The sequence below is a fragment of the Carassius carassius genome, chromosome 7 (assembly GCF_963082965.1).
Source record: "Carassius carassius chromosome 7, fCarCar2.1, whole genome shotgun sequence".
NCBI lineage: Eukaryota > Metazoa > Chordata > Actinopteri > Cypriniformes > Cyprinidae > Carassius > Carassius carassius.
Genome location: NC_081761.1, coordinates 36,876,823 through 36,899,009, shown reverse-complemented (window position 1 = coordinate 36,899,009; position 22,187 = coordinate 36,876,823). Strand labels below are relative to the sequence as shown.

The following is a 22,187-nucleotide window of genomic DNA, read 5'->3' as shown; positions in this document are numbered from 1 at the left end:
GAGGCTAAGCACCATGCAGAGATAATATAAACCTGTGTCTAAAGAGCTGCTGATGGTCGCTAACTAACGATTAATGGACAGCTGCTAACAGACACTGCAATGAGTAAATACAACTTCATCTGCTTCTGAGATATATTTGACTAACGGAGGCGATTCTGAAGTCATCAGGATGGTTTGGTTCCTCTAAATGTGATGAAGCTCACTAGAGGTGGTGATTTTTTCAAATTATTTTGTTGCTATTCTCTATACACGGGATTCTGACTTCTGATTTTGTGTGTGTGTGTTGTTACAGTAACAAAACTATTTATCTATCTTGCTTTATGTTGGTTTGGTTGTATAAATTGAATGTATTCTATAATTATTGAAACTAAACAGTTCAGTAGTTTTAACCCTGAAAACCTCATCATTGTTTGCTTGATAGTAAAATCATATAATGTCTCTGTTATGATCTGTGTGTGAAAGAACAGATGAAAGCAGTCTTACCTGTCCACAGGTGAATGATGCTCTCAGGTGTGTGGGATGAAGTCCCAAAAGTCATCAGACTGAAGTATCTGCTGAGGGCGGGGCTTAAACGCAAACACACCTCATGTTTTCCAATGTCATCGACAGATGTTCAGATCTATCTTTCTGTCTATATGTCTGTCTGTCTGTCCATTTGCCTAAAATAAGATCTCCTTAAAAAGTTTTTTTTTTTTTTTTTTTTTATGCCACAAACCAAGGGACTTAATCGGAAAGAGGAAGTTAAATCATGCTGGTTTACCATGATATGATGCAGACTGTGTGTGTGTGTCCTGATCTCATTATTTATCATTCAGGCTGGAGCACGGTAAGACAGACGTTTTATATTTATATGTTTTGTTTTGTTTTTTGTCCCAAAGTCTCTGTTTTTGTTATTTTTTCAAACACATTATCAGTTGTTCGTATGATACTGTACAATTATTCAGTAAAAATCAGTGTCAACAGAATCGTGAGCTGAGCCAGGTTTTATGTAGGCAAAATCTTCAGTCAAGATGAAATGTAAATGATAAAAAAGCATAAAAAAAAAACTTTTAAATGATCATTGTTCACTTCTTGATTGAAGGCATATGTTTACTTCACTATTTGTGACCCTGGACCACAAAACCACTCTTAAGTGTCAATTGTTTGACATTTAGATGGTGTGTTAGGAGGACATTATTTGGCTCGAGATACAGCTATTTTATAATCTAGAATATGATACTGAATAATGAGAAAATCACCTTTAGAATTGTCCAAATTAAGTTCTTAGCTATGCATATTACTAATCAAAAATTAAGCTTTAATATATTTATGGTAGGAAATTTTCAATTTTCTTTCATGGATAATGATCTTTACTTAATATCCTAATGATTTTTGGCATAAAAGAAAAATCAATAATTTTGACCCATACAATGTTTTTGGCTATTGCTAAAAATATACCCAAAGAGACTTAAGACTGGTTTTGTGCTCCAGGGGCACATTTGGTTAGATTATTAAAGTTGTAAACATAAAAAACTTAATATTTATATTTTCATTCTCTATGATTGAAGATCCAGGATAAATAAAAGTGCCTCTATTTAAAGTAACGTATACATTTTATCGTCTGAAATTTAATGGATACAGTTGGCTGGTTTGATATTTCCTGAACACACATGGGTTTTCCAGCCATGATGGAAATTATGCCATAAATGATCTAATTTTAAATATCTACTGCATATTTGTTGTAGTTGTATTGCTGAAGTTTGTCGGAATGGCTGCTTCTATTTTGATCTTCCTGCTCATGATTCATGGTGAGTCACTGCAACTGCTCACTCTGTAGACATTGCGTAGATTCATTTTGCAATCATTTTTTTCAAGTATTTCATATGAACCTGAGGATAAAGTACACATTAAATTATATATTTTGATTATATATTAAAGCCTTAAATTAATATAAGCTGTGCTCTTTATGAATTCTGTGTTTCAGGTGTTTCTAGTGCTGGTTGGGGTGTGAGTTACAGACATTCACACATCTGTGCACTAAAGGACTCATCAGTGACATTCTACTGCACTTACACATACCCTACTGGATATGAGATCAAGAAAGTGTTCTGGACCAAAACACTTGTTAAAGATGGAAGTAAAGAATCAAGTGAAGAAGGAGAGCAACATAAAGATCTGTCTGAGGACCCTGAATACAGTCAGAGGCTTCAGTATCTGGGAAACAAACAGAAGAACTGCACCATCAGACTGAGTCATGTGACACAGAAGGATTCACAGATGTATTTCAGATTCATCACTGATGATGATGATGATGATAGCCAGGAACAGACTAGTGATCCTGGAGTGTCTCTTACTGTCACAGGTGACTTTGATGAGGTTTCCCTCTTCTTCTGTGCATTATGTTGAATAATAATCAGTGTATGACAGCAGCACTAGATATAATGTGTGTGTCATGTTCAGATCTTCAGGTGGAGTCTCCTGAGACAGTGAAAGAGGGAGATCCAGTCCGTCTGACATGTAAAAGCAGCTGTGATCTGACTGACAGAGCAACATTCATCTGGTACAGAAACTCACAGCCATTAACTGAGAGAAGAGACAGAAACAATCAACTCCTGCTGCAGTCAGTCAGAAGAGAGGATGCAGGCAGATACAGCTGTGCTCTACAGGGACACACTTACATCTCTCCTGCTGTTCAGCTCACTGTCACCTGTGAGTACAGATTTATTAGTACTTAAAACACACACACACACACACACACACAACCACCAACTGGATATTGTGTTCAAAAAAGATTATTTAAACTGTGCCCTCCTTAGATCCACCACAGAGCGTCTCAGTGTCCATCAATCCATCTGGTGAAATAGTGGAGGGAGATTCAGTGACTCTGATCTGCAGCAGTGATTCAAACCCTCCTGCAGAATTCAGATGGTTTAAAGGAAGAACGATTGTAGGATCTGGAAGAATCTACAGCATCTCAAAGATCAGCTCTGATCACAGTGGAGAATACAAGTGCAAGTCCAGAAACAAACATGGAGAGAAATACTCTGATACTGTGACTTTAAATGTTATGTGTGAGTTAAAGATAGTTCAGTAACAGTGACATTTAATCCTCTGTCACCTCAATTTTATCATTACTGATAATGATATTTATGTTTTAGACCCTCCAAAAACAATCTCAGTGTTCATAAATGGATCCGCTGAAATAGTGGAAGGAGATTCAGTGACTCTGATCTGCAGCAGTGACTCAAACCCTCCTGCTCTGAACTTCATCTGGTTTAAGGAGAATCAAAGCTCCTCTGTTGGATCTGGACAGAGTTTCAGTGCACTACAGAGTGGACGCTTCTACTGTGAAGCTCACAATCAACACGGATCTCAGAGATCAGATGCTGTTACTGTCACTGTTAAAGGTAGAGCAGCTCATTTACTTACATTAATCCTTCTGAACTGAGTCAAACTGATCAATTCTCTCAATCTTTCATCTCATCTCAGTACTATATTGGAAAATATCTCAGACAGCCATTGTAGTACCACTTTGTGGAATTGTAGCTGCTGTCATCATTGGATTACTAACCTGGTAAGAGTCAGAGTTTTCTTTTTCATGTTAGTTATGTGGTTTAATATTGTGTGATCTTAATATATAAGATATATATATATATATATATATTTTTTTTTTTTTTTTTTTCGAGCAGCTGTGTAAAAAGAAACATCCTGCAGTCTGAGGTCAGTCAGTTTCACTACAATATGGGCTCAAATACACACTTTTCCCAATAGGGGCGCTGAAGGGAAATATAATGTAATTAAAAATGAATGAGGAAAATATAGCGAATGACTCAGATGAATGATTCATTTACAAATAACTCATAGAGATTACATCATGATTCAGATAAAGTATTGACATGTCCATGTTTGTAATCATTAAAGCACTGGATTTTCATTTACTCACTCAAATGCACAACTGAACAAACACTAACATAGGTTTACTGATGGTTTTTATAATGTATGCCATTCTTATTTTACTTGTATATGTTTTCATTTTATTACTCTGATTTTCCACTCTTCTGTCTTTGACTGCTGATGGCAACACTACTGAATATTTTTCCTATTCTTTTCAGTCCCTCGAGAACAATTCTGATGACATAAGCACAATATCTGATTCTAGTCTGTTCTCATATGTGTATGAGAATGTGGTGGTGAGTGTACAGCTTCTTATTCAAGCCAAGACAATATCACTATATTTCAAGACTAGTTGTGTTGTCCTTTTTCTCCTGGTTCTCATCTCTCTCTCTCTCTCTCTCTCTCTCTCTCTCTCCTTCTCTCATGAAGGCTGTTCATCCTTACAGTAAAACACTTGATCCTAAAATAAACATCCCTCTGTATGAGAATGTTACAATTTATGAGAATCTTCCAATTGTGAGTCAATAGAAAATATTATCATGCTATTAAATATCTTACTCTATAATCTACACTAATGAGCCACTACATTATAACCATCTCTAGTGGCAAGGTGTTGATTCATCGAGGTGGTGATAGATTTCCTAGGGCAGTGGTTCCCAACCTGGGAATATGCTTGAGGTAGGGCTTGGTACTAACATTAATGGCAATTAGAGTGATATAATTTTACTCTATAATATAATAAGAGTTAGAGAAATGTTTTATATAATGTTTAAGTGCAAAGGCAGGACAAAACAGCGCTATTCATTTGAAACTTGCCACATTGACCATTTATCCTCTCGTCCACCCTTACAATAATTAACAATAGTTTTATTACAAATAAAACCATGGTGACTAGTTAAACCATGTTAACCAGAAATTAACCATAGTTTTGAAATACTGTAACTGTAGTTTAACCATGATATTTGTGAACATGGAGCACAAAACCAGTCTTAAGTTGCTGGGGTATATTTGTAGCAATAACCAAAAATACATTATATGGGTCAAATCTTGGTCAAATATTGTCCTATTCTATCAAACCGTGCATAAAATGGAAAGCTTACTTATTCAGCTTTACCGATGATGTATAAATCTCAATTTTGAAAAAAATGTACACTTAAAACTGGTTTTGTGGTCCAGGGTCACATTTGTGGTGAAACTGTAATTTATAGGCAAGGCAAGTTTATTTATATAGCACATTTCGTACACAATGGTAATTCAAAGTGCTTTACATAAAAGAAAGTAAAATAATAATGAAGAGCAAGAATAACAAGAATAAATCAAGCAATTGTAAAACTTTTAAAATGATTAAAAAATGTACTTATTTAAAAAGAATTTAAAACAATATAATATATAATATAATATATAATAATATATAAAACTAATTAATAAGCCAAAAAACATGGTTACTACAGTTTTACTTTAAGACATGGTTAATTTTCGTAAGGGTCAAAGTTCAAATGGCAGTGCAGCTCAAGTTTACTAGAGCTGATGCATTAACTCACAAGATGAAACAGCACTGACAAACAAAAAACTGTGTGGTACAATACAAGGCTTTCCCATCTACAAATCACAATCATTTACCATGGATTTACAAAAAATTTTCCATTCACAGCTACCTTGCACAACCTTGCACCCCAAAGAGATGGGGAAGTCATGGCCTAAAGGTTAGAGAGTTGGACTTATAATGCAGAGGTTGTGAGTTTGAGTCTTGGGCCAGCAGGGATTGTAGGTGGGGGGCTGTGAATATACAGCACTCTCTCAAGACCATTGAGGTGCCTTTGAGCAAGGCACTGAACCCCTAAATTGCTCCCTGGGTGCCGCAACATTAATGGCTGCCCACTGCTCCGGGGGTGTGTTTGTGTGCACACACTTGTGATTGGGTCAACTTGAGAATGGGTCAACATTCTTGGCCATGTCACTTTTTCACTTTAAGAGTCCAAATAAATTCACAAACAAAGTGGAGTCTTAAAGCAGTGAGGGTGATTTAGAAAATCCTCTTTCTTCTTAAAAAGAGAAAAAGAAAAAGGAAATATTGGGTCCATACAATCCTGAGATATAGAGAGGAAGGTATTAAGGAGCAGCAGGATTATCACGGGCGATTCAAAGTTTACTTCAGGATGTCAGTGGCTCAGTTTGATGCTTTGCTACCGATACTGTAGCCTGATATTAAAAAGAAGATAACCAATTTCTGTGAACTCAGTGTGCAAGGATCTTCTCAGTGTGAGAAGCAGATCAACTTGTCAGACGCCACTTTGGAGTTTGGCTTTCGCTTGTACACAGCAAAATCCCCAGTGTTAATTTAATACTCTGAGTGTGGACACACTCATGAATAAATTATGACCTGAACTGTCTTTTTAACTTTTTATTCTAACGATATTTTATTTTAGCTGTTTTTATGTGAATTTTTTTGTATCTAGTTTTGTGATGTTCAGAGTAGATCTGTTTATCTGGATATGCTGTTTGTCACTGTTGTTGAGATTCATACACTGCTTATTGTTATCTGTGTGTGCCTAAATTTAAAACTATTTAATAAATAAAAAAAATCAGAATCGCTTGCAAGAGATGCCTATAAAATGTATAAAAAATACAAATGCTTTCATTGTGGAATCAAAGCTGTTACAATCAATAGTGATTGATAATTTTAGAGAAGAGACTGTAAATGAGTTCAATGATTAAGGTCAAGAAACGATTACATCAAAACATAATCATCAACACCCGATGATTTTTGCTCTTGGATTGACACATTAATTTGAAAATTAAAAAGTCAAAAGCCAAGATCACAACTAAAGCAAACACTGACCACCCAAATTGTGATTTTCTCGTTTGGTGATTCTGCTTGTTAACATCAGGTGTCTTCAATAATGGTCAATCATAACTCAATTAACTTCTTAATTATCTTGTTAACTTCAACTCTGCTTCAGTGTTACTTTTAACACTGCTTCAGTGTTTATATGTGTCCACACTGTTAAATTAACACTGGGGATTTTGCTGTGTATGGTGGCTCTGAATTGTCATATATACAGTCTCCAAAATGCTTCATGAGACAGATTGGATGATGATGAGATCCTTTCTTGGGCTGTTGTCTGACTCATTGTGCAAACAAAAATCTCACTGGATTATAACAATACCAAAATTTTGAAATGATCTTTCCTATGACACACTACAACTAAAGATAGAAATAACTGACTTAAAACCATTTGTAGCTAGTATATATATATATATATATATATATATATATATGGACATAATGTAATGGCTCATCAGTGTACACCACTGCAGTATTCTGATTGACTAGAATAATTACCTTATATACAAAAATAGTAAAACTTTGTAAATGGATCTCTTTTTTTGTCTCATTGGTGCAGCCTAACAGGAATATGCTGTAGTGGACGATGGGACACACCAAAATATGTTACAGCCTTAATGCGTTTCTGTGTGGCGGAACCCTGGATGATTGACAGGAGTGTCTGATGATGCTTTACTGGAGAATTATGAAATAATTTACGACAATGGATGCATGTGGAAGTCAAAAGCTTGTTGCCAGCTAATAATATCATCATAGGAATATGTTGTTGCTTTAAGCAGTGTGATTTGTTTGATTGTAATTACTTATTAATATTTGTTTTTGTTTTTTTTACATTTAACTTTTTTGGATTCATCTTACATTCAATAAATTATTGGTCTTGATACTAGTAGGGTTATTTAAACTTTAATTCACATTTCAGACAAAAATGTGTTCAAAATGTGAATTCATCCAGTGCAATGCTCTATTGTCACAATCCAATTGATGCCAGTGACTAAAATAAAGTACTGTTGTATTGTAATTTCACAAAAAAATTGGTAATCACTGGATCTTTACCTTTTGCTGGTCAAGAAGAATCAAATTCCCTGTCAAAGAAAGCCGTTCACACTGCTGCCATATTTGTAAAAATCTCAAAAGCTGCTGGTCTCATAAATGTTGTTTCTTACACTTAAATAGCATTTAAAAAAATAATTTATTTTAGGTTTGTTCCACCAGTGCATTTGCACAGTCCTGAATATGCAACTGTTTTTATGAAAACCAGAGCTTCTAACAATATAGCTATAGTGATGCAATGAGTTTGCCAACTGCTGAGTGGCTCTTTTGTTTAGAAGGCGGGACTTCCATTAGCTCCCATACTGAGACAAAAGGCCTCATGTTTTATTCTGATAGTTCCTCTTCCTGAGTATGGTGTTCTTTAGTTTCACACAGTTCACCAAAGAATGATGCGGCTTTAAAAATGTTCACACTTACCCCAGTAACAAGGAAACTGTATGGGTGACAATATACAGAGAAAGATGACACTTCTGAGAACAAAACCACTAACAGGCTAAAAGTGTAGAGACACTGTCTAACTTCTTCATTAGTGCGTTGTAAGTTCTTTGTTTATTTCATTTACATTTCTTTGAGTTTTATCAAATGCACAGTTATATGCAGAATATTCCATATTGTAGTCACAACCAATGCAATGCTTTCCAGTGTTTTACAGTCTGGTGCACACCACGATAGCTAGTCTACTTATTCAAATTAAAGTCAGTTATTAAAGCAGTTTTTTTTTTTCTTTTCTTTTTTCTCTGTCTCTTAAAAGCAGGTTCATTGTTATCATTGTTTGCATGCAACTGATTAATTGGTTATATTTCCAAGTTTGAAAACATTATGAGCATCTTTATGGACTAACATCATGTTTCTTACATGCTGAACTCTGTTTCTGCTTTTTAGCTGAGGTGTTAAATTTAGTCATGTGGCATTTAGAGTGTGACATGACCAATGCTGGTTTTATCCTGATCATTTATACTGCTGTCACCGGTCATGAGTGTTGATGAAACGGGTAAGAACGTGATTTTTTAATCATTCTCTCAAATATCTTACGTAATGGAGATTGGTTGGGGCTAGTTGTAACAGGGCTGCAGTGGTGGAGCTAGAGTTTTATATTTGAGTTGGCAAAGGCTAAGTCAGGGGTTTCATAGACCATGACAGGAAAGCAGTGTTTTACCCCAACTTGGCATAAAAAAGCATGAATAAATCCTATGATTGCATACTTCACATTATCCCACATTAGTTACATACATATTGTAGCTTCAAACGTTAGGCTGATGAAACATGTGGCAACTTTTGGAGCAATTTTGAGCAAAAAAAAATTCAGACTGGAAAATTCAAACTCATACAAACAAATTCATGGACAAACCTATTTTTTGTATGGACCTGACATAAAAAAGGTTTAAATCTTTAATTTGGGGACATGCAAAATAATTAAAAGTTCTCTCCTGAACTGCACCTTCACTTCCATTTTTCTCTTCAGTCTCTTTATTTTGCCGTTATCCATCTCTCTCATGACTTTAATACTCAAAATTGAACAAAACTATACTTTACAATACAATACTCTACAATACTACAATATCTTTATAGAAAAATCCTAATACTGTACACGAGTCATGTTTTTCCCTTACAAAAAATTACCATGCTTTTATTAGCCTATATAAAAGTAAAATAACCTTGTTTTTTTTTTGCAAATGGATTTGTATTTATTTTTAAATAAATACATTTGTAAAATAATTTTACATTTTTGGTTATCACAGTTTAACAATAGTAACCATTTTCTCTGGATTTATAGTTAAATATTAAAATGTTAATTTTCGTAAGGGTTGTGTTGTTGTCTGTCGTAGCTCCCCCTAAACCTATAAAAAAAATTGATTTTTTTTCAGCTAAATTACTACTGTAACATTACAACAGATAATAATGATGTCCTTTATATAGTATTTTGAGTGATGACTGGTGAGCAACGTGCTGCTGCTTGATTAAATAAATAAAAAAACAAATACAAAAAAGCATCTTTACAGATGAAACTGACCTAAAACCCTGAACAGTAGTTCTGCTTCTCTGCTCCAGCAGTCCTCTCTCTCTCTCTCTCTCTCTCTCTCTCTCTCTCTCTCTCTCTCTCTCTCTCTCTCTCTCTCTCTCTCTCTCTCTCTCTCTCTCTCTCTCTCTCTCTCTCTCTCTCTCATTGATTACTCTGAGTCTGATCCAAACCGTTTGGCGGAGGCGCGGAGAGCGCGCGAGTCATGACTATTCGGCAGGCAACTATACAAAAATGATATTAAATAGTGGGGCAAAATCGGCTGCCAGGCCACCGGGAATTGCCCCGGTTCTCCCGGTGTCCAGTCCGCGCCTGATTTCCACAGACACGCAGAATGTGCAAGTCATATATTGCATTTTTGGGGCTTTATATTCACAGACACTAGTCGATGTCATGTTTTGATTCAAGTGTACTGACCTACTTTTGATTTAGTCATCCAAAATGTGGCATATTCCGTCCGCGTTAGGCATTTAGTTTTTATGACTGGATTCTACGAACCAGACTGTATTTCCGCATCCCGGAAATTATTAGGGCGGTATGTCTCAGAATAGTCAGTGCAATTTGGGAAAGAAATCAGTTAAATCTGTATGTGGATGTGTGTAAATATTCAAATGTAATCCCCTTTGTAATCGTAAAAAATTTCATAAGTAACTGTAATTTAATTACTCATTTTTTCTTAGTAACTGTAACTAATTACAGTTACAATAATTTTGTAATTAAATTACGTAACGGAGTTACATGTAACTAGTTACTCCCCAACACTGGATATACATGTATGTCATATATCTCTGATCTCCTTCTGTTCCACTGTAATGCCTCCAGGGAACTTCGATCAACTAGTAGTCTTCAGTTGACTGTTCCAAGGACACGCTTGAAATCGAAAGGAGGTTGTGCCTTGAACAAGTTGCCAGGCTATATAAGAACTGCAAAAACATATGCTGATTTTAAGTCTCTTCTTAAAACTTATTTATTTACTGTTGCATATGGACATAAGTATGCAAAGTGGCATAACTGTAGTTTACTAGGGTATATGTTGCTGTATTCTCTGTTTACTTGTATTTTGGTATATGCTTAAACTTTGGCCAACAGCTGTTGTTTTTAAATTTGCTTTATAAATAAATATGACTGACTGGATAATTTAGATTTAGTTCGTGGACCTGTGTCTCACCTGGTTGCCCTTTGATGGCAACATTACTCAAAGTTGCCCTGCAACATTGCTCAAAATTTTGAAAATGTTATTCAGGAAACCTAAAACTTCAACTTGAAACAGAGCTGACAGCTTCAGCCTGGGGTGAGAATTAAGAAATAATTAACAAGCTTGCAATTAATTGTTTTCTCCATTTTTTTAAACTAAATTATGCAGGGAATCCTATTGTTATTGTTGAAAGTAACAACTGATTTGCATACAAATATTATATATATATACACTCACCTATAGGATTATTAGGAACACCTGTTCAATTACTCATTAATGCAATTATCTAATCAACCAATCACATGGCAGTTGCTTCAATGCATTTAGAGGTGTGGTCCTGGTGAAGAAAATCTCCTGAACTCCAAACTGAATGTCAGAATGGGAAAGAAAGGTGATTTAAGCAATTTTGAGCGTGGCATGGTTGTTGGTGCCAGACGGGCCGGTCTGAGTATTTCACAATCTGCTCAGTTACTGGGATTTTCACACACAACCATTTCTAGGGAAAAACATCCAGAATGCGGCAGTCCTGTGGGCGAAAATGCCTTGTTGATGCTAGAGATCAGAGGAGAATGGGCCGACTGATTCAAGCTGATAGAAGAGCAACTTTGACTGAAATAACCACTCGTTACAACCGAGGTATGCAGCAAAGCATTTGTGAAGCCACAACACACACAACCTTGAGGCGGATGAGCTACAACAGCAGAAGACCCCACCGGGTACCACTCATCTCCACTACAAATAGGAAAAAGAGGCTTCAATTTGCACGAGCTCACCAAAATTGGACAGTTGAAGACTGGAAAAATGTTGCCTGGTCTGATGAGTCTCTGATGATTTCTGTTGAGACATTCAGATGGTAGAGTCAGAATTTGGCGTAAACAGAATGAAAACATGGATCCATCATGCCTTGCTACCACTGTGCAGGCTGGTGGTGGTGGTGTAGGTGGGGGATGTTTTCTTGGCACACTTTAGGCCCCTTAGTGCCAATTGGGCATCGTTTAAATGCTTTATGACCACCATGTACTATCCTCTGATGGCTACTTCCAGCAGGATAATGCACCATGTCACAAAGCTCGAATCATTTCAAATTGGTTTCTTGAACATGACATTGAGTTCACTGTACTAAAATGGCCCCCACAGTCACCAGATGAAAGTGAAAGTGAAAGTGACATGACATTCAGCCAAGTATGGTGACCCATACTCAGAATTCATGCTCTGCATTTAACCCATCCAAAGTGCACACACACAGAGCAGTGAACACACACACACACTGTGAACACACACCCGGAGCAGTGGGCAGCCATTTATGCTGCGGCGCCCGGGGAGCAGTTGGGGGTTCGATGCCTTGCTCAAGGGCACCTAAGTCGTGGTATTGAGGGTGGAGAGAGAACTGTACATGCACTCCCCCCACCCACAATTCCTGCCGGCCCAAGACTCGAACTCACAACCTTTCGATTTGGAGTCCGACTCTCTAACCATTAGGCCACAACTTCCCACGATCTCAACCCAATAAAGCATCTTTGGGATGTGGAGGAACGGGAGCTTCATGCCCTGGATGTGCATCCCACAAATCTCAATCAACTGCAAGATGCTATCCTATCAATATGGGCCAACATCTCTAAAGAATGCTTTCAGCACCCTTGTTGAATCAATGCCACGTACAATTGCGGCAGTTCTGAAGGCAAAAGGGGGTCAAACACAGTATTAGTATTGTGTTCCTAATAATCTTTTAGGTGAGTGTGTATGTATATATATATATATATGCGCGCCTATATATTTACTTCTTTACTAGGGTTGGTAATTTAACGCATTAATTAGATTAACAGATTATAGACAAAAATAACTTAGAAGCAAACTTATCAAAAGCGTTAAAAGGCTCAAGAGCCCAAATGAAGCAAATACTCACCACAATTATGGTGACAAAGTTATTTTTTTTATTTACTTTCCAACTGATTTCATCCAAGGCTGTGCTTAAAGTCAGTTGTAGTTCTTGTGTTTCTCTTTTCTTCAGTGATGTTGATTGTTAACAGCAGGTGTTCATCACTAATGCACAATCATAATTTATTAGTCACTTAATTATCTCATTAACTTTAACTCTTTGAGGACTTGGTATTTGACTCAAGACTCATTTGTGACTTGGAAGGAATGACTTGGTTCCTCCTCTGGTGAAATTCATGGGTTCATGGGTGGAATAAACATATGGGAGGACTTTTACTTTCTGACTCCCGGAGTGTCCACCTCTGGCGATTAATTAGACAATCTATTTCTCGTCATCAGAAATAACAAATACAAAACAGACCAGTGACGTCACTCAGTTTGGGGCGCTCTTCACACCAATTGTTGTTTTATTGGTGCTTGATTTGTGCTATGAAAAAAAATCCTGGTTGTAGATAAAATTATTCTCAAATAAGGGGGGGGGGGGACAGAAGCAGTTAATATGCCTATGAGAGTCTATGTAGGAAAGTTTTGCTGTCCCTCTTAAAAACATTTATTTACCGCACTGAATAAGAAAAATACATAATAATTGTAATAAATTCTCAGCCAAGCGGGGCGAAGGGCGGATTATTCGGAATTGCGGGGGAAAAGTCAGTGAAATCTCTCTGTGCTCCGCGCAGCGTGGAGAAATGCCATGACCTACTTTTCTTAACTGATATTTATTGACGTTATTAGGACACTGGCATGTTAATTTGCTCATATTTGTTTGTATTTTACTACGGAAGGGGTTACACTCTAAAACATCAAGAGTACAAAACATACACACACACACACACATACAGTACACACACAGACACAAATGCAAACACAGACTCACTGACACACTCTCACATACACACACACAAATAAACTTGTCTGACTGTGACTGTAATGGCAAAATTGAGCCATAACTCAAATAAGAGGTTTTATATATATATATATATATATATATATATATATATATATATATATATATAGTTCAAATATATTAAAGAGTCTTGTTCAATTTCTGTAACAAATAAGATTAAATAGCAACAAATAAGAACCTGATCATCTGATATTAAGTTGCAATAGCCTGTTCTGAGGAAATTTCAGTCACACAATGTTATACACACAAAGACTGGATTTGGCGCTTGTTGAAGTTGCTAACAATAAAACTTACAATAAAACCAGCAGATTTGCAAACTATGAAAGACAGGAATTTGGACAAACGGCTTACGGCTGACATCACTTTTCCTCTAGATGTTTGTTATGTTTTACGGAGTATACAAAAATAAAAAAAAAAATAAAAATTTCCATGCTGCCTTGAAATTTAAGCTTGGTCAACTTGAAATATGAAGTTAGTTAAAGGGGCTGTAAGTAGGAATTACTCCCATCTAGTGGTGAAATTGTATTTTGCATTCAAACTAATTTTGCTCTCCAGCGCCTCGCTTTTTCAAATGCGCGTTGCATCTACGGTAGGCGATATGTACCAAAAAGCTTTGACAGGATGTCTTCTAATAGCACTTCGTTTTGGCGACGATGTTTTATTCTCCTGTGGCGCGGCATATGTATGGTCCATAATAAGAATGCAATCCAGACTTTTAAACTTGCCGGTGCAGTTTCAAGCGCCTCTCACTGCTCTGCACCTGCGTTTCTGGCTCTGACCGAAAACGCGTTGTGGAAACGCGTTGGCTTAGTACTTTTTGTCCCTCTCTGCTATTATAGTTTTGCAAGATGGCGGAACTACATGGAAGCCTCCGTCGACCTACCCGTCCCATGTATATAAAGATAATAAATTCTTCATTTACGAGGATTAGTTTAAACATTGGCATAGGTATTTGTACACCATTGAGGGCATATTTATGAATAAAAATATTGATTTTAGATAATAAAATACCTAAAAAGTTACTTATTGTCCCTTTAAAACTAAACTTAAGATTTTAAGGCAGAAACACTAACTCTTTTTTATACTCTGCGACTGCGCTAATGAGTTGGAGATTGAAGTTTTCATTATATTTAAGAAGAGGTCATGGTTGCATCGCTTTTTTTAACAGAACAAACCAAGCACAAATGAATGGAAGCAGTTTTGAGGAATTTCAATGGCGTGGGGTGAAAAGACCAAACCAGCACAAAGGTTTGTTTTTGTGGCACAAATCAGCACAGATGTAGCACAAACAAATGGCACAATTTTGGTGATATTTTTTTTTTATGGAGTGCCAACATCACAAAGATGTGCTGCATAAACCTTTCTGCTGAGGAATAGCAGTGGTAATATTCAACAGACTTTGATACACAAGACTTGAAATTGTGTATCTATACAGAAAGAGGTATTTAAATGTGTGACAACTAGCCCCAGTGAACACACTGTAGTCACTAGCAATGCACTGAACTCAGTTAAGGAGCTTTATAACAGTTTCTGAATATGAAATGACAAATTATTGTTCTGGCAGTATTGTATTGTTGGCTATGATGTGTTGTCAATCCAAAGTTATGATTACAAACTCATATGGTAAGAAAATTACAGTGTTGCTGTAATTTTCTTTGAAAAATGTAGTAGTATTGTTTCCCTTTGTTTCATGCAGACTTTAAAGCTGAAAAATATGTGCATTTGTTTTAGGTGTTGCTATGATGATGTCAGTCAGAATGGCTCCTCCTCTTTCTCTGATCTTTCTGCTCGTGATTCACAGTGAGTCTCTGCAACAGAAACACTTTTTTTTGCACACTGCATTTTTATGCACATGCTGCTGCTAATTTATTCAGTGTGTTTTTTATTAAGGGGCTTATAGTGAGAAAGAGCATGTGGATTACATCCCTCCACACATCTGTGCTCTAAAGAATTCGTCAGTGATAATGAGCTGCAGTTTTACATACCCTACTGGATGTCAGATCATTAAAGTGTTCTGGACCAAAACAAAAGTTAAAAATGCTGATAATGAGTATCCAGATCTGTCTGATGACCCTGAATACAGTCAGAGGCTTCAGTATCTGGGAGATAAACAGAAGAACTGCACCATCAGACTGAGTCATGTGACACAAAAGGATTCACACATGTACTATTTCAGATTCACAACTGATCAAGATAATGTGAAATGGCTTGGTGTTCCAGGAGTGACTATGATAGTCACAGGTGACTTTGATGAGGTTTCCCTCTTCTTCTGTGCATTATGTTGAATAATAATCAGTATATGACAGCAGCACTAGATATAATGTGTGTGTCATGTTCAGATCTTCAGGTGGAGTCTCCTGAGACAGTGAAAGAGGGAGATCCAGTCTGTCTGACATGTAAAAGCAGCTGTGATCTGACTGACAGAGCAACATTCATCTGGTACAGAAACTCACAGCCATTAACTGAGAGAAGAGACAGAAACAATCAACTCCTGCTGCAGTCAGTCAGAAGAGAGGATGCAGGCAGATACAGCTGTGCTCTACAGGAACACACTTACATCTCTCCTGCTGTTCAGCTCAATGTCACCTGTGAGTACAGATTCATTAGTATTATTTATTAACTTATTAGGTTCATGTTTGAAGCTACACTTCATATTTCTGTCCTCTTAAGACCCACCAAAGAATGTCACAGTGTTCATAAATGGATCTGGTGAAATAGTGGAGGGAGATTCAGTGACTCTGATCTGCAGCAGTGATTCAAACCCTCTTCCAGAAATGAGCTGGTTTAAAGGAAGAATGTTTGTAGGATCTGGAAGAATCTACAGCATCTCAAACATCACTTCTGATGATAGTAAAAAATACAAGTGCAAGTCCATCAATGAACATGGAGAGAAACACTCTGATGCTGTGAATTTAAACATCATGTGTGAGTTAATCATAAAAAAAGATGATTCTCTGTTTGTCCCAGCCCTCTTTAGTTTATATTTGCAATTTTAAGTTTGTGTCAGCATCTTAATTAATTTGGTGATGGTTATTAGACTCTCCCAGAAGTGTCACAGTGTCCATCATTCAGCCTGGTCAGTTTTTGGAAGGAGATTCAGTGACTCTGATCTGCAGCAGTGATTCAAACCCTCCTGCTCTGAACTTCAGCTGGTTTAAGGAGAATCAAAGCTCCTCTGTTGGATCTGGACAGAGTTTCAGTGCACAACAGAGTGGACGCTTCTACTGTGAAGCTCACAATCAACACGGATCTCAGAGATCAGATGCTGTTTCTGTCACTGTTAAAGGTAGAACATCTAATTTACTCTTTCTTAAGTAAGCAAATGAATCTGTTCTAGTGTTTTACTCTTGTCTCTGTTGCAGGACGTCTGATGATATTACACATATCTATGGTTTGTGGAGCTTGTGGAGCTGCAGTTTTCATCACCACGATGCTGATTTTGTACGATATGTTTGTGTGGTAATATGCAATGTCTGTAAATGAGTGAGAAGAGAGACTTCATGATGGTCTATTTCCACACTTATAGCTACTCACTCAGGTATTGAATAAGGAAGGCTGAAGCTCTGTTCATTGCTGGGGTAAACAATCTGGTTACTAAAAATAACCTTGGCTCCCCTACGGTTATTGGAATGAGAACTGTGTTTACCACACTATGGGGAAACTCAGTTTTCTCTGAATACTGGGTTATAACGCTTCTGTGTAAATTAGATTAAGCCTTAAAGTTTTGCATACTTAAGGACATGACCACTTGAGTGACAGGTCTATTGCCTGCTTATTGAGATAGGTGGGCGTGGTTTCAGAAAGCAGGCACTTAAAGCTCCACCCACATCCTTCCTGTTTGCCCATTTTTGGTTATCCACGTGTGACACACAGTGGCACATTGCCAAAATGGTAACGACCAGCTCCGCCCACTTTGGCCTTCAAAAATGCCCTTCAAAACCTCTGGGTGACGTCACGGACACTATGTCCATGTTTTAGGGTGCCTTCACATCTCTAGTTCGGTTCATTTGTTCCAAACCAAGGGCAAACAATTATACATTGTAGCATTTTTCAGCTTTTTTGGTTCCTTTTCACACTACACTGATTGCTTTGGTCCAAACCTGTTGAAACGAACCAAAATGCAGTCACATGACAACATCCACATCACTCATTGGCCATGACGTATTTCCTAAACTTCTTTTCAATTGGTCAGAATTTCTAATGCACTGCAAACGGCGAGCGGGCATCGCTCATAACTTCAAGCGGAGGCGTACATTAGGGCTGTCAACGAATATTCAAAATTCGAATATGTATTCGAATAGTTTTACAAACTAGCTCGCCTGAGGGTTCAGGGACAGGTCACAGCCTCACAGGAGTCGCACTGTCTGGCACAGCATCACTGCTGAAAGTTGACGCGTCTTCATGGAAGATGCCAGCAAGTGCAGAGCCCAACTCGACCGCAGCAGAGAAAATGAGGTAAAATTGTTGACCCGCGAGATAAAGTTGTATGCAAGCTATTTAAGATACAGTTAACATACCATTTGACCACTAGTAACATGAGGTCACATCTCAAAAATGTGCACTACAAAAACTTCAATTAATATTAATAATATCTGTTTCAATCACTGAATGAAGCCTGCTATATTTGGGAGAACAGTCGCGACCTTAAATTGCTTACACAAAAATGTTTTTGTTCATTTAAACCGTTATGCGCAGAGAACGTGAGGGTGAGGGTGAGAGAGCGTGAGGTCTGCAGTCTTGGCCATTAGTTGATTTCCTTGTTTTTGTGTAGGTAATACGTTGTCATGTATGTTTAAACTTAAATAGACTATCTATACAAGTAGTTATGTCTCTTTGTATTATTTTTGCCTGTTATTGACGTAATGCGCGTCATTGACGACATGCGCAACCAGATGTTCGAATAGTTCGAATATTCATGTATTTTTTAGAGATAATATTCGAACGTCATTTTTGAGCAATTTTGACAGCCCTAGCGTACATTCATTCTTCTTAACTCTGACATGCTCATGGTCATCAGACCAAATTTCTATGAAGCTCCGCACCTCCTCACTACTCCAAGTTTGTCCACAAGCTGCCATGCTAAAGTGCAAACTGTCAACAAACACTTCCTCATCCCATAATGCACAGCGCAGCTGACTACGGCAGCTGGTTTAGTCCAAAAATGATCAGTACTTTTTTGCAGTTGGGTCTGTTCGAGGTCGGATCACGTTCTCACCACAAACGAATCACTCCAGAGTTCGTTTGAAAGCGTACCGAGACCACCACTTCAAGCGATGTTGGGCACTGGTCCATGAGCTGATTAGGACCTGTCTTCTTTGCCAAATTACTCCAATGTGTGTGTGTTTTTTTTTTAAGGTTACTGAGAGGTAGAAATCAAGGGGAATACGAGGAGCAGAGTTGCTATATTTAACTAAAGCAATAAGCAAGTACAGCAATGTGAGACTTCTGTTCTCTCATTAGTCCATCAGTCTCTCCCTGGGCTTGCCAAGTATACTACATACTCACAGTGCTCATCCAAGGTGTGCAGGAATGCCCTGCATGTGCCACATTTGCAAATGGCGCTAGAAATATCATGATACACAAATATGAACAAATCAGGCTCCATTATTCAGAGAAAACTGATTTTCAGATTTTTAAATGTAATGTGAGTGAACTGTACAAAAAGAGACCCGTGTAGATGCACCAGATTTCATCACATTCAAAACAGCCCACCCAATAATGAAATGTCACTGGTTAAAAATCAAAACTTAAGACAAGTTCTGATTGGCTGTAATTGTGTTGGTCTTTGCAGATGGTTAAAAAACAGAAATTGTGCACACAGTACTCAGGTGAGAAAAAAAAAACAATATATATATATATATATATATATATATATATATATATATATATTGCTATCAGTAGTCTGAATGTAGATGACTTTATCTGATGAGTTGTTTGAAGACATTACTTATATTCTCTCTATTGTTTGTTTGTTTGTTTTTATGGCAAAGATGTATCATGATGGCCAAGCTTGCGATGTTGAAATGACTGATCCTCTGTATGAGAATTTAACTGTAAGTATTTTAGCTAAAGATTTCCTATAAACCACTAAACTATCCTCAACGTTGGCCAAAAATAAATTAAACACTCTTCAATTTCAGTGTAAAAATATAAAATGTCTAACAAATATGTATATAGACATTTAAATGACACAGTGCTGAATATATGTACTTTGTCTCTTCATTCACAAAGGATGCTCAACATGGATCTAATATCTGTAAACCTGAACCGAACTCTTCTGTGTATGAAAATATTCCAGTAAGTACATAGACACCAAAACACAATCTAGTATCCTTTCCTAATGACTGTTCTCATTATTTTAATGTCATTAATTTTTTTTTTTCTTACTTTTTTATTTTCTTATGAAGACGAAGAAGATGTAGTGTTTTGGAACCACAGAAAGTTTTACAGCTTTTATAAATCTCTTTGTGGATATAGACCTGGAGATTTCATGATATGGTTGAAGTAATTTGCAGATCATATGAGTTCAAATAGCAGTTAAAAGTTAATGAGTTGTAAAAGTGTCTAATCACTTAACCCTTTGGTATTGTTCATTTTGGAGTAGCACTTATGTTGTCCGTGGTCAAAAGTAAACAGACACCCAAAATGTAACAACATTTTTTTTTTTTTTCAGTAAAATCAATGTAATATATTTTTGTTCAATTTAGGTTTTTTTATGTTGATTTGAAATATCAGTTTTGGATTAACATGAACACAGAGAAAGACATTTTATTACACATAATATTAAAGTAAAAAAAATATATATATATATATTCAACCTCTTATTTGAGTTATGGCTCAAGTTTATTTGTGTGTGTATATGTGGGAGTGTGTACAGTAAGTGAGTCTGTGTTTGTTTTTGTGTGTGTGTGTATGTTTTGTACTCTTGATGTTTTAGGGTGTAACCCATTTTTTAATGTCTGTGTTTTTACTGCATTGTGTTAATGTGTCAATTATTGATTTTATTTCCCACATTTGTAGGAAAAAAATGCTTTGTGTTAGTCACATAGTTCATATACTGTATGTTTGTCTGTGGGGTGGGAGGGTGGTCTGTGTCTATTTTGCACTCTTGATATTTTAGTGTCACTCCTTCATTGCTGTGAACATTTTGTTTTCCACGTAATAAATGATTTGTATTTCTGTATACACAATTTCTATATTTGTATATTGTATACACAAAAAAAAATAAAATAATAAAAATAATCTTTGTATTTTTGCTTATTTCCCATTATTTTCTAATGGAGGAAATTTTTGTCCGTAAACAACACAAGTGTTAATTTCTTTTTTTTTTTTTTACCACCATTTAGCTTTTTCGAATCAGGCCCATGATTTTATTTATATATATATATATATATATATATATATATATATATATTACATAGCGACTGTCATAAATGTTATCGAGTTTCATACCATTCCAATGAAGTAGCAATTTTCAAAATTATTATTATTATTTATGCTTTATATCATGTTTAAAGCCTAGTTCATTTAGATTTTTTTTTAATATTTGTGATCTATAGTATCACTTCATGTTTTGCATTAAAGGCTGCCTGTAGCTGATCAGTTGCGCACTTTTCTATCATTCAGTTCATCAGAACAGTATAACAAATATTAAACAGCATTACATTTAGAAACTTCTGGAGAAAAAAAAGATTGTTTTATTATTATAATTATATAATTATAAAACTAATATATTTAACACTGTAGTGTTCAGGTCACTTTGACCCAGAGAGAATTGTCTTTCTCCTGAAAAGTTACTTAATGTTATCCAATCGAAACAAGAATAACTGACTTTGTTCACACAGGGTATGCCTACTTCCATCGCAAAAATGGTAAATTTACATAATAAATATATTTTATATAAATATATATAAATAAAATAAAAAAAATCAAACTTGTTACACTTCTAGTGTTCCTGGTAAAAAATCTTATTTGTGTATAATTTTGTCAATTTTAAATAAAATATGAAAAACAAAATCTGCACAGTTTTTCACACCAGCATGCTCTAATGTTTAACCAAGAATTATGTTATAAAAAGCTTTTATTTTATACAAAAAAAAATTGCTTATAAATCAAATTTTATGATAAATTAGCAACAAATATTGGAATCAATCTGTCTGCTTGTTGTCTTTCAATCACAACTGGTTTTGTGTTTATTTATGGAACAAATGTTTTGTAGGCCTCATTAATCTGAGTTTACATACCTCAGTTTCTGAGTGAAAAAAGTATTCTTTGTGGATAATTTTGACAATATTAAATATTTATTTATTCACACCTAGCTCACAGAGAAAACTGTATTAATGATTCATTTAGAGACTCGTGATGGATT

General features: G+C 36.2%; 1 protein-coding gene across 1 annotated transcript; it reads left to right on the top strand.

Annotated features, from left to right (window-relative positions):
• The first annotated feature begins 76 nt into the window (after window positions 1-76).
• LOC132144105 (B-cell receptor CD22-like) lies at window positions 77-20,658 on the top strand. The gene is made up of 13 exons (XM_059554857.1): window positions 77-208; window positions 720-826; window positions 1,725-1,787; window positions 1,964-2,341; window positions 2,440-2,688; window positions 2,796-3,050; window positions 3,138-3,386; window positions 16,490-16,744; window positions 16,857-17,105; window positions 17,182-17,260; window positions 19,611-19,647; window positions 19,810-19,872; window positions 20,051-20,658. The coding sequence occupies exons 3-13, from the start codon at window positions 1,748-1,750 to the stop codon at window positions 20,126-20,128; spliced, it is 1,932 nt and encodes a 643-aa protein (XP_059410840.1). The 5' UTR covers window positions 77-208; window positions 720-826; window positions 1,725-1,747; the 3' UTR covers window positions 20,129-20,658.
• The last annotated feature ends 1,529 nt before the right edge of the window (window positions 20,659-22,187 follow it).

What these genes read in the sequence shown, in the direction of transcription:
- LOC132144105 (XM_059554857.1), top strand. Translation starts at nt 1,748, where the DNA reads ATGGCTGCTTCTATTTTGATCTTCCTGCTCATGATTCATG. An exon ending in TGTTCAGCTCACTGTCACCT is followed by an intron (nt 2,689 to 2,795) that starts GTGAGTACAGAT and finishes TGCCCTCCTTAG; the next exon opens with ATCCACCACAGAGCGTCTCA. An exon ending in TGTGACTTTAAATGTTATGT is followed by an intron (nt 3,051 to 3,137) that starts GTGAGTTAAAGA and finishes TTTATGTTTTAG; the next exon opens with ACCCTCCAAAAACAATCTCA.